Source organism: Takifugu flavidus, chromosome 1, assembly GCF_003711565.1.
Source record: "Takifugu flavidus isolate HTHZ2018 chromosome 1, ASM371156v2, whole genome shotgun sequence".
Classification (NCBI taxonomy): Eukaryota; Metazoa; Chordata; class Actinopteri; order Tetraodontiformes; family Tetraodontidae; genus Takifugu; species Takifugu flavidus.
Window position 1 is genome coordinate 23,765,332 of NC_079520.1, and position 12,422 is coordinate 23,777,753.

Below are 12,422 nucleotides of genomic sequence, written 5' to 3' on the forward strand. Positions count from 1 at the left end.
GGATATTTTCAAGTTGAAAACTACGTTTCTCCCCGGATTGGAGGAGAAAGAGGCAAGTTGGTGAGGCGGAACCGTCGGAACGAAATATTGTGCAACCTTTCGGAAAAATATTACGGTGGCACCTTCAATGCTAAAAAGAAATGCTTGGATTTAGTTGCGTTAGGGCTTGGAATTCCAACAACCGTACCGTGTCCAAACTTTTGACAGGCTTGAGTGGTGTTGAGCCGCAAAGAAAAGAGATGATCGCGGCTTTGCTGGCTTTTACCCGAGCGACATATGTGCTAGCGTGAGCCCGCTAACAATCCGTGTTTACATTGCAACACTTTACCGAGGGTCAACGCGGACTACGACGTTACGTCACCTTAAATATAAGAAAATCACGGTAACGTACGAATCTATAGTGTCGCCAGTTATGGGCTACAAATTATAATCACCCTCCTTAACGCTATGGTCTTCGAAATGATTTAAATCGCACTGTTTGTGAAGCAAATTGCAGCCTGATATTGTTTATGAAAAGTGATATATATTTAATATTGTGCTTCAGACCACCAATGAATTTTGCCATATCAAAATTATAGATCTGCTCAACATTTAACACAACTAACGTTTTAAACGGTTTTTTTGTACTTGTGTGTGTTTCTTCAATGTGCCTTTTAAATTGCCCATTGGGGAGAACTAAAGGTTGATTGATTGATAGCGTTTATGTGTGATTGAAGATGTTCCTGGTGGGACTGACAGGAGGTATCGCCTCAGGAAAAAGCTCGGTGTCCTCCATGCTGAAGGAGCTTGGGTGCCCCATCATTGATGCTGATGTCGTGGCCAGGAAAGGTTGGTGAACGTGTCTCCACTGCGATTTTTCCTTAGGTTTAAGTGTCATACATGTAAACTCAATTAGATCACAAAGACACTAGACCCTGTAGGGAGTTCATTAAGACAACACTGGGGGGGGGAGAGTCACAACAGCTGTCTGTGCTGTGATGATGTGCTGGCTTTGTGGTCCAGTTAAAGGTCACAGTAGTAGGTGAATAAAGCAAATCAAATAAGGGAAACTCATTTCAGATCAGACTCCTGGGCTTTAAATGATGCTCAGCACACTTTAAGTGAATACAGTTACATTTTTGTGTATTATATGACTGAAGAATGCAGGTTAATTCGAAAAAGGGATGTGTAAAACATCTTTTTAAGCAATTTAGCTCACATTACACGCATTTAACATTATTTTCTAGTTAAAGTATTAACACTCTACCTGTTTTGGGAGCAGTTGTGGCACCCAACACACCTGCCTATACCCGCATCGTGCACCATTTTGGCTCTGAGATCCTTCTTGAGAACGGGGAGATCGACCGGCAGAAGCTGGGTCAGCTCATCTTTGCCAGTGCAGAGAAGAGAAAGCTACTGAACTCCATCACCCACCCGGAGATCCACAGAGCAATGCTCAAGGAGGTCCTGTTCCACTTCCTCAAAGGTGCTGCGATTAAAACCGGGAGCATGTTTACCTTTCTGGGCTGATTTTAAACTTTCAATTGTTTTAAATGACAGACAATAATAAGAAATATTTATCAAGGTTTTTGCCTTTAAATATCTCAGGGCTGACTCTTCTCTTTTCAGGGTACCGCTATGTGGTGTTAGATGTGCCCCTTCTCTTTGAAACCAGACGCCTCACTAAGTTTCTGAACCACACTGTAGTCGTTTACTGGTAAGGCTTTCTCTTTTTTTTGGTCTTGTTTTTACATTTAAATGTTTCATTCAATTTCAGACTACTGAGTTATTGCCCAACCGTCTGAAGCTCCCTGGATGCTAATGTGTGACTCACAGCCTCTAGAGTTTTTAACAAGCCACACTAATGAGCCATTCTTGTCTGTTCCTTTGCAGTGACCTTGCCACTCAGCTATCACGCCTGATGCAGAGAGACGGTCTGACCCGGGAGCAGGCCGAGCAGCGCGTGGCCGCGCAGATGCCGCTCAGTGAAAAGCGCAGCATAGCCAATCACGTGATCGAGAACTCTGGCAGCCCAGAGGACACCCACCGGCAGGTCCTGAAGTTGCACACAAAGCTGGAGGACTCCATGGATTTCCTCCCAGTGAGGGTGGTGGCCGTTGCGGCGGCTGCTGGTCTGGGTGGGATATTTGTGTTTTTAGCCAAGACACTTCTCTCCTAACAGACGGAGAATATCAGGAGGAGGGATTACACAGGCACACCAGGGGTATAAATGCAATCCAGTGGGATCCGTTTCAATGTTACAGCGTCCTCTGCCGTCTGCTCTGACTCAGATTTCTGACACAACATGCTCTGACGTATTTGTACTGTTGTTTTTGTCCACTTTACTTCACTTCAATATGAAATTTAAGCCTTCTTCTTACACACACACACGTAATCAAACATGAAATATTCACTGAAGTTGCTCCAGTGATGGCACGAACACTAATGGGATAATTCCGGTTGTTATTGGAATTTTTATCAAGAATGTAATATAGAATTATGATTGCTAAGATAAATTTCTTTTCCTGGAATCTATTAATTTATTCTCTTTTCACTCCTAAAAAAAGTCTGAAAATGTTTCACATTGTGCAGTAAAATTAACATTAAGCTAAATAAGCAGATTATTAGCGATTGCTAACAATTGTATCACAACCGTTTGCTTAAAGGTATATGAAGGGATGTATTAGATCTATTTTTAAAAAACAGCAAATTTACATCACTGTTTTATCTGTATTTTCTTACGCTTTAAGCCGTCTTTTGTAAATATTGTGATCTGTATTTTTTGCACACATCCTGCTGCTTTAAAATATAAACGATAAATGCTAACTGTCTTGTGTTGTGAATGTGCTTCTCTAAATGTGCTACTTTAGTTGTGCCACAGTAATATTACAGCTTGAAAAGGGACAGTTTTCTACAATGGGTAGACCTTTTTTTTGGCAAATTTAGGAAACTATCTGGTCCATCACATCATAATTGAGAGATTACTTACATTTCCCATAATGCAATTGGGTATGTTGGATGCTGCCATCATGAAATCAAACATTGAGAATCTCGACTGTTACGGGGCATCAAGAGAACATAATAAGCTTATAATCGTGGACGTCTACGATGGCCTCGCTCCCATCCTATCTGAATTCAGGCCTGCGGGCAGATAAGGTGACATCATCCTGGCGCCGAGGTCCTGGCAGCCTGCATGGCTCACTTGGCTCCATTGAAAACCCCAGCTGGTCTGCTCCCTTCAGTTTTGTCAAGCCACTACAGAAGTAATGCAAAGTGACACGAGTCGGGGTGGGGTTAACAGCAACGCATGGCAACATCTTAATGCATATGCAGTGCACAAAATCGGATGCTACGGACATGATGCAAATCTGCCTACATCGCACACACAATCGCACACGATCCATGCAGGGATTTCGTGCCGAGATGAAGAAACCTGCAAATCAGTGGTGATCCAAAGGGTGACATGCTTTGCTGGGCAGCAAGCTGTTCAGCAGAGATTTCACATTGTGTCCCCTCCCACTCTCACACACACACACACACCCAGGTGGAGAACAGATGCAGAGTGTGGACTGAAGACTATCTATACCAGCAAGTGTGGCGCCTCAGGCCCAGAGTGGCAGCCAAGCCTCAGTCTGAATTTAAATTGGGTTTAAGTCTGAGGGTAAAAGGTAAAAGTCCTGCCTCGTTAAGATGTTGAAAGGGTGCACGCATGCCGACACAATCCGGCACGGTTTTTTGGATGTGGCATCGTCACGGCGGGCAGAGGGAGGCCTCCGTAATCTTGAAATCATTTTCAGAGAGATAGCCTGTGGCCCCCGCGGCGTGCGTTGACTCTTGCTGGGTTTTCATCGTGTCCCCTCCCTGCCCCAGCGCCACCGGGACAGGTAAATCAGCTCAGGGGAAGATTTGATTTTTGGACAGTTGGTGGCCTGAATTAATTTGCAATAACAATTGCATTCCTTCATTTTACTTAAGGGTCTCCTGTTTATCTCCAGAATGAAAAGTCCATGTATTGCCTCAGGGTGGCAAACTTTAAATATTAAGCAGGGGACAAAAAATAAATCTTATATTTATATATAATTTTTTCCCCAGTAAAGGCCTTTAAAAAAAAAAAAAATCTGTTGGGGCCAGTGTGAATGTAAGAGTCAAACGTCTTTCAAATGTAGCTCCACGCATATCCGCATGCCTTCTTTTCACTTGACTAATCTGTGTGGGTGTTCACGCGCCACGCTTGAATAACTTTCCTCTCACTGTGCTGTCTGACTTCAGCTCAGCACGGATGGAAAAAAATCCACTGATTTATGATTCTGAACAGCGCGGTGTTGCATTTATGTACACCGGTACGGTGAGCGTAGTGTTTCGCCTTTACAAATACACCAATCGGGTATAACGAAGTGATCCTGGGCCAAATAGTGTGTCAGCCCCATTTTTGCTGCCCAAACCATCCCGACCCATGGCAGAACCTGTGGTTTCCCAACCAAGCTGTCTAAGCTGGCTTGCCTTCTTTTCATAGTACACCCTTGTGCCAAATGTTGGTCATGTGAGCATCAGCAACCCACGTGATGTAAAACAAAATGTGACACGTCAAATCAAGCCGCCTTCTTCCATTGGACCGTGGTCCAGTTAATCCCAATTCTCATACACTGATTTTGTCAGAACCACCAACACCTTCTTTATCGCTTAGCTACAGTAGCTCCTCTGTTGGATCCGGTAACCTGGGCCAACCTTTTAATTCCCAGATCATCGGGTCCCCCATCAGGTCACCCTGTCTCCAGTTAACTACCTTTCTTAGACCAATCCTGATAGAGACTGACCACTGGGAACACCACAAAAGAGCTGCAGTTTTGAAGACGATCTGTGCCAGTTGTCTTGGTATCAAAGTTTGGCGCTTATTAAACTTGCGCACATCCTCAAGCAGTTGTGACCAACTCCAGTCCGCAAGGGTCACGGTGGCGCCGGGTTTTGTCTCCGAGCGGGTAGACGTCACTGTATTTTTGTTTGTTGCCTGGTAGGCCAAAAACCCGGCTCAGATGAGGCTGTCAAGGACTGGATTGGGGCACCTCGGTCCTAAAGTTTGCCTAGTTTTCCTGCTTCTAACACATCCACTGATATACCTGATACCCCAGGTGCCTTAATAAAGTGACAATAAGTGTCATTTATATTGCAGGATGTAAAAATTGATGGACCCAGAAATATGGCTATGTCAAAACATCGAAGAGTTCTGCAAATCAACCTCCAGCCCAGTGTGATAAATTGATGCAGAGATAAATAGAAACAGCCCCAACCAATTTCTCTTTACACACTTCTTTATTTAATTGAAAGATTTTACAATTAGAACATGCCAATCACAGCTGTTCTGCCAAATCTGGAGCTGCAGATGACCTCCTTTAGGTCTGACGTCAGCAAGACACCTTTGAAGCAGGAAAGGTTGACAAAAGCCGCACAACAGAATGGCGAGGAAAACTTTTCTTCAAAGAACAAGGTGAAACAGAGAAGAACAACATCGTACATCAGGTCACAGACTCATGCAGCGTGATTCCAATGCAGAGGATAAACCGGCCCGGGTAACTGCAGTGCTCTTGAACTCCGACATCTGGTGTCATGGTTAGGAAGGGGCACTTGCAGAGCCTCTGCAGCCCCTTGTCAGGCTGCATCCACAAAACTGCGTTAAGGTAAAGAGACAGGCGACACGCCAGCGGAGCATCCCCAGCTGCATGACTCAGCCTGTCCTTCTGCGTTAGACTGGACCCAGTCAGAGCCACAAGAGGGCGAGGACGGCGGTATTGAGTCACTGACACGCTGGACAGGCCGCAGATTCGAGAGCAAGGCGCGGGCAAAGAAAGTGGGGGGTGGGGGGCATGTTGTGTCGGTCTTGCAAAGAATGGGATAAAGTGCCCATCATGCATGCAGGCTGGTCTCACAAGTAGAGAAGAAGAAGGCCAGCTCTCTTGATGCTCCGTCCTGCTTGGCTCAAGACTGCTTCCTGTTTGGGGAAACAAGCACTTTTTCCCTCTCTAGAACTTTAAAAATTGATCTATTGATAGTCCACATAGTCTAGCTAAAGTAATTATCATACGCTTAGCATTTTCAAATTGTGACACATTTAACAGGAAAAATTCTAAAACTGAAAAAAAAAATACTGAATGAAATATAGCTCCAATGAAACTTTAGTGAGATCTAATTAATTGAAACTCTATAGGCATATGCTCATTTATCTGGACAGATCATTTCTCCCTGGAGCATCGGCTCCATGTTGATGGCAACACTAAATAAACTGAGTGATCTCATCTTCCCCTGGAGTTTAGTGGTGATAATCTTAATTATCATGTCAGGTTTAGTAATTTCACTTTCATTGATGATTTGGCTCTAAACAAAAGCCTGAAAATCATGTGGTTGCTCTGCTACTTGCACTTTTATACCTGTTTAGCATCTGTTAGCATTGGAATCTGAACATTATGAATTTTCTATAAAGCCCAACACTGCCCAAAAAGTGCTGGTTGTCAAAATGAAAGGCAATGTTTGTTTTTTTAGACCTCTATATTGTTTGATCTTGTGACATCATTTTATCCACTTTACCAATCTATTGCTTTATGAACGTTAACTGCTTTATTTTTAATAGCTAACTTTTTAAAATTGACTTTTTCTTGTACTCGCACTCCCTCTTGAATGAGTCAGGATGCTTCTGTAGAAGCTTCTGTAGTGGTATTGACTGGTTTTAGCTACCAATGCTAGCAAAAACAGCTGAGCAAAAGCCTTTCTGGAGGTGCTCTTCTAGTTCTCCATCTTATTATCAACTCATAACGAGCCCACTTCTGTGTGTGCAGTATCTGGGTAGGTGGAAATGCAACATATCAGATTTGCTTTTTCACAAAATAACATATTATTTTTGTACATTTCGATGTCACTTCTGGTACCTGGACTGAATAAGGGGAATTTCTGGGAAGAAAATCCCAGATGAAATCTAATACTAAAATAGTTACCAAACACTACTATTTATACACGCGCACAAAGGGTAATCCAGCTCATCAGTGCATATGACTAAAGTTTAGATGCCCTGCAGAGTAAAGCGGGGATGTTCAAGATAACAATGCCAAGTAGTCATTAACGTCACATCCCACATGGCTTCAGAGGATGTTCTCTCCCCAAGCCTAGTATTCTCCTGTCTTATTTAAGGACACGTGTAGCGATGCGAAAATGGGGCTCTGCAGTCGTCTGATAAGTCCGCACGCCTTAACAACTGGCCCCAGCAAATGTCAGGTTGAAGCCATCTCGGTAAACTGATACAGGAAAGGTGGGAAAGTTTCCTTCAGTTACGTTTGCATCGGCTGGAGATTACCGCAATTAAAACCACTCCGTGGTGGAGACATAATCTTTCAAATCCCTCCACTTAGGACATGATGAAAAGAGGTACAGTAGTAAATCTCAAAATATCCCTACGGCCAAGTCCAAGAAACGAAGCTTACGTCAACAAAAAGAAGCTTAAAGGGCTTTTCAGAGGAATGCTTATCTTCAAACCCTGTACCCCGCTTTAAGTCTGAGACGACACTAGAGGAAATACAAGTCAAAGGTTCAAGTGCTGCATAGTCCAGCTTCTGTTTCATCATGGAATCAAGTGCCCAACAGCGGCTGTTTGGGTAGGTTGTTCAGCTAAGTCGCCATCGCAGCCAAACACCCCCAGGGAGGGGTTTGTGTCACTTACACACAATAGCTGAAGCGAGGTTTTGTAGTAGGAGGTAAAGAAGGTTCACGGCAGGAGAAGTAAACAACGTTATAACTAGGGGTTTGGAGCTTACCACTGTTTCCGGTTCTGACTCCGACCTTGATGGGAAACAATCGATTGCTGACAAAGTCGTAGGTTTGTCCGCATCCTCGCGATGTGATGCAATAATTAGTGTTATTTACAAGCGTGGTTAAGACTAAAGTGCTAATTAGACCCTAAAGAAGACAGTTGTGAGGGGCGCCTGCTTTTTTTCGGATTGAAATCTTCATTTAAGCATCCTGTGAGACTGTCTTCCCCCTCAAGGACTTACAGCATTGTACAGATGTTGCGGACTTGCTGGCAGCCTCCAATGGCAGCGGTTACAGCGGCGAAAGCTGTCCCTCTTGGTCCCGGGGGCGTTTGTCTTTGACAGTCTGACATGAAGTTTCTAATCTGACGATGTGCTCATGCCCCCCGCAAGAAGAAAGCAGCCTGTGCCAGTACTCAGTTGCCCCCTGGCTGGAGTGACCCTCTGTTCAGGCACGGACCTTCAGTCTTAATTGTATCTGGAGGAATTCTGCTGTCTTAAGCTTAAGTTTAGACCGGGGGTGGGTGAGGGGGGTTGTTACTTTCCTGCACAGACCAGTTAAATAAACAGAATGTCAGCATGGCAGACTAATGCTGAAGTAAATTTTTTTCTAAGGTAACCCTGGGCTGGCATTCAGCTTTGGCAGCTCTTGAGAACGTGTGAATAGGAGTTTTGGTAGTATTCCTCCCACCCCCCCCCACTTCATCACCCTGTCAAAACTTTAGTTCCCCAGCTCTCCGGCAGTTCTGACCCACGTCAAAGGCAAACTGCGTCTGGATAAGTTAGCAATATCGATGTGAGTACTTAAGAAAAGTGTGGAAATAAATTGTTTTTACAGTTGGGCCCCAGAAGCTATGTTCCTGCCTCTGACGCTGGTGTCACTGCCATCACAGCAGAGCCTAATTTGCCCCGATTACCTCCCAGCACTGATCTAAGCTTTCTCATGAACACCCGTCTCCTGACGTTCCCCCGCTAAATCTCTGCCACTGGAGGAAAAGAACAGCGCACCATTCTTTGACAATGATACGCAACAATTTCCACCTTCGTTGGGCATTGAATGCACCCCCCCCCCCACACACACACCCCTGGTGATCGTGTCTGTGTTTGGTGTTTGGAGAACGCTGATTTCACTGGAAAACACCACTTTAATGTCACAAGGATTAACACACCGGCGGAAAAAAATAAAGCAACGACAAGAATCACTGACAATTCAAGTGGAAAAGACACAGAAGTTTCCGACGACTGTAATTTACTTTTTCTTTTTTTCCTGGCAGTTTGGGCGCACACAGAACAATTTGCACGGTTGTCGCATGCACAAATCGACGCAGAGTAAGGTGACCCGAGTCTTTCAGCAGCTAACAGACGCGATGATGGTGCACGTACACGAATTTGGTGAGACTCCACGACTCCATTTCAAACATACAGTTTGTGCACGAACGACAGTACAAATATAATACTGTATATAATATGTATGATATAATATTCCAACTCATCACAAGACGCGGTATATTTCGTAACACTGGCATTCAGAACAAGATTCATATCATTTTGGCACTCAGATTAGCGTGGCGTGGGAGAGAAAGCGTCTCTCCAGTCGCACCATCCTAAAATATGAACACCATGAGGGAACTTAACGGCACATTTACAAACACTGGTGGGGCCACAACTGCTGGGCTCCCAGAATTTTTATGTGAAATGACAGCTCGGAGAAATGACGGCGAGGCCTCTGCCGCGTCAGAATCGTCAGCCCGTCTCGGCGTGACACATGGCATGACTGTCACGTCTCTGGGGTCCGTCCGAATGGCAGCCTGTTCACAATGGATGTGTGATGAGGAGGTAGATGGTTACCATTAACCGCGGATCCACAGTTTCAGTCACCGTGTCGGTGTTTGACCATAAAGAATCGATAGGAACAACCTGACTGGGGATCCGTGGCTACGGGCAACATGAACCGTGCTGCAGGAGCCCGGTGAAAGTCAGACACCGACCGTCCTGGGGGACTGAGACCTTACGCCCGTCTTCAGTCAGCGTAGAGGATGAACCCTGAAAAGGTGCTGTATTTGTTGCTGTTGCCCCCGTGAGCTTTGCCCCCATCCAGCTTAATGAAAACCTCGTCGCCTGCATCCAAATGAAGGATGACGCTGTTGCTGGCGTAGTCATAACTCTGGTCCTGGTCCTGGGCGATGGCGCTGGCCCTGACCTGGAATGACATGCACACACAAGACCGAGACAGACTGATGAGGCCGCCGATGCACACTCATTTCTGCGTATTTTGTGGAGGGAACGTGGAAGCTGATTTAAAGCATATCCTCGAGTATCTCGATATTCTCCTGTGACTCAGCCGAGAGGGTCGGGCTTGATTCGCTGCGCCTCTGAGAAAGGATAGCAGCACCCTCCCCTCGTCTTCCACTCTTGCAGTGCACCTTTGGCTGGAGCTATGAAAAGGTCACGTCTTCCCAAATACAAGTGATGACTGAGGGTGTTACGAGCTGCTCTGCGTACTCACCCACATTCTGTAACGTCTGGATCTCCAGGATCAACTTCCTGCATAAATCCTTCCTGTATTTGGGGTTTTATTGTGTTTAATCTCAGAACAGACGATGATTGTGGGAAATCTGTCGGTGCTGGTGCTGACTGCAAACAGGTGAATCATTTTGATGGAAACACACAACTTTACTTTCTTATCACACTGATGCTACGTACTAAAGCTACGCTCAGACATTAGTTTTGAGCTCCACAGGTGCACCACAGCCCGCAGCCTGACTCATCTGTTGGTAGGAGGTTCGGATTTACACGGTGTTTGATCAACCTCAACACTTGGGGCTTGAAAGACATTACAGATTTACCCATGGACGTGGTAAATATCAGGATTTGATTCTGCGAAGGCCCGAGCCTGACAGGCGCGCCGATAACACACACAGGCTCATCGCGGCTCCGCAAAGTTTGTTGTATTTCAAAGGGCACCAGCTTTGAACTAGCCACTACCTCGGGCTGTGTTTTGATGTGTGCAGAGTTGAGATAGCGCCGCGCTCCTTGCACTCCCGCCGACGTGCGCATCATTGGACGTGCGAGACGCGCCGATACACGATCTGGCAGCATGCCACTTTGCGTTGTCATTACACTAGACGGTGACACCATTTTATCGTGAACCTACAATCAGTGTCCACGTGAATGCACTATTGCTCATTTCCAAGCGCCAGCTCTCTGGTTTCAGCCTCCGGAGAAGATTTTGAGGCGTGCGATTCACAGTTATTCATCCATTCATTGAACAACAACAAAAAAAGTCCTCCTTGTTTCCATCTTATCACCAACGTGTCAGTAAATATTGTTTTCACTGTGCAGTAAAAGTGTTACCCACCAGACCGTTCTTGATCAGGTCAGCCCACATACTGGTGCCGTCTCCTCCCCTCATCAGCACGTTGTAGATGAAAAAGTAGGTGCCTGGAATCTTACAGGTGAACTTTCCAGTCGCGCCCTCGTAGTTGCCGCCGATATTTGTCACCACATCGTCGAAGCGTAAAATATCGTAACCTTCTTGAGGGTTTCGTAGTCCCGCGTAAAAAGCCACCCGGGGTGAGGTGTTGTACGTGGTTGTGCTGACTGTCCCTTTGCCTCCTAAACCCAGAATCCCAGTCCGTACAACATCTACACTTGCTCCGGGTGGTCCCTTTGGTCCTGGTGGGCCAGGCTCTCCAGGTGGCCCCGGGGGTCCGGGCTTGCCCGGACGTCCTGGCCTTCCTTGCGGGCCGTAATCACTGTAAGTTGGCAGGGGTGGGCCGATACTGTGATCGCTCACATCTGCGTCTTCGTCCACCTGTGGGCTTGAGATTGCTGCGTCGGTTCCTGGACCTACCGGGCCTGAGCTGGGGAAGGGGTCACAAACCATCCGGCAGGTGCCCAGCATCTCGAAGTGACTCCCGCTGTCCGCTGCACTACCTGTGCTGACCGAACTCACCAGCACAGGGATGAGAATAACCAGGACCAGGACCAGCATGACCCCTACAGCAGCCGCCACCAGGGTCTTCCGTCCGATGCTCAGCCGGGGAAGGGGCTGCGCAGCCACCGTGGAACTCTCCGGGGTGGAAATGGTGACAGTGAGGCGTGCGTCCACCTGGTAAAACACAGACACACTGAGGATCTCCGGCAACGCGCGGGGAGTGCTGGTCTGAGTGGCTGACAAAGCGGTATAGGAGTAAGGGAGAGGGAGTGGAGCAGGGGACTAGAAGTGATGAAAAGGAGAGAGAGCTAGAGGGAGAAGGGAGGAGAGTAAGAGGAGAGGAGAAAGGCAGTAGGACAGAAAAGGACAGAAGGAGGGAAGGAGCGATGTGGGTTAAGGAGCTGTTTGAGTCAGAGCAGAGGAGAGCGCTTTGCGATGCGTAAAACAAGAAGTCCAAAGAATTCACGCAGTTCCACAAATTCCTTCCTCAAAACACTAAATTCTAGGCTGTGATTTTCTGCACTTAGATGAGGCAGAAAAGGGACCAGACGTCAACAGTTCTGTTAACTATTATGAATGAGCCGTTCTAAATATAGGCAATGGATCATGCTAACAAAGATTAACCAGCCTACTCGAAGATGTACTGATGAAAGTCCATAACGCAAAGCTGTTCTCACTCCTGATTTAAGTAGGTGGGATTTGTGTTTCAAGTGACAAAA

The 12,422-nt window shown here is 46.2% G+C and overlaps 2 protein-coding genes across 2 annotated transcripts; one reads left to right on the forward strand and one right to left on the reverse strand.

Moving 5' to 3' along the window:
* The first annotated feature begins 53 nt into the window (after nt 1–53).
* dcakd (dephospho-CoA kinase domain containing) lies at nt 54–2,805 on the forward strand. The gene is made up of 5 exons (XM_057043148.1): nt 54–382; nt 717–828; nt 1,262–1,465; nt 1,609–1,696; nt 1,873–2,805. The coding sequence occupies exons 2-5, from the start codon at nt 717–719 to the stop codon at nt 2,156–2,158; spliced, it is 690 nt and encodes a 229-aa protein (XP_056899128.1). The 5' UTR covers nt 54–382; the 3' UTR covers nt 2,159–2,805.
* Nucleotides 2,806–8,891: 6,086 nt separating this feature from the next.
* On the reverse strand, nt 8,892–12,036 carry LOC130534859 (C1q-related factor-like). Its single transcript, XM_057049470.1, has 2 exons — nt 11,125–12,036; nt 8,892–9,966 (listed from the first exon to the last, which is right to left on the reverse strand). The coding sequence occupies exons 1-2, from the start codon at nt 11,758–11,760 to the stop codon at nt 9,787–9,789; spliced, it is 816 nt and encodes a 271-aa protein (XP_056905450.1). The 5' UTR covers nt 11,761–12,036; the 3' UTR covers nt 8,892–9,786.
* Between the last annotated feature and the right edge of the window lie 386 nt (nt 12,037–12,422).

Coding starts and splice junctions, on each gene's coding strand:
- LOC130534859 (XM_057049470.1), bottom strand. CDS start 11,760: ATGCTGGTCCTGGTCCTGGTTATTCTCATCCCTGTGCTGGTGAGTTCG. Junction 9,967..11,124: donor ACCTGATCAAGAACGGTCTG/GTGGGTAACACT, acceptor ATGTCATTCCAG/GTCAGGGCCAGCGCCATCGC.
- dcakd (XM_057043148.1), top strand. CDS start 717: ATGTTCCTGGTGGGACTGACAGGAGGTATCGCCTCAGGAAAAAGCTCG. Junction 829..1,261: donor TGATGTCGTGGCCAGGAAAG/GTTGGTGAACGT, acceptor TTTTGGGAGCAG/TTGTGGCACCCAACACACCT. Junction 1,697..1,872: donor CACACTGTAGTCGTTTACTG/GTAAGGCTTTCT, acceptor GTTCCTTTGCAG/TGACCTTGCCACTCAGCTAT.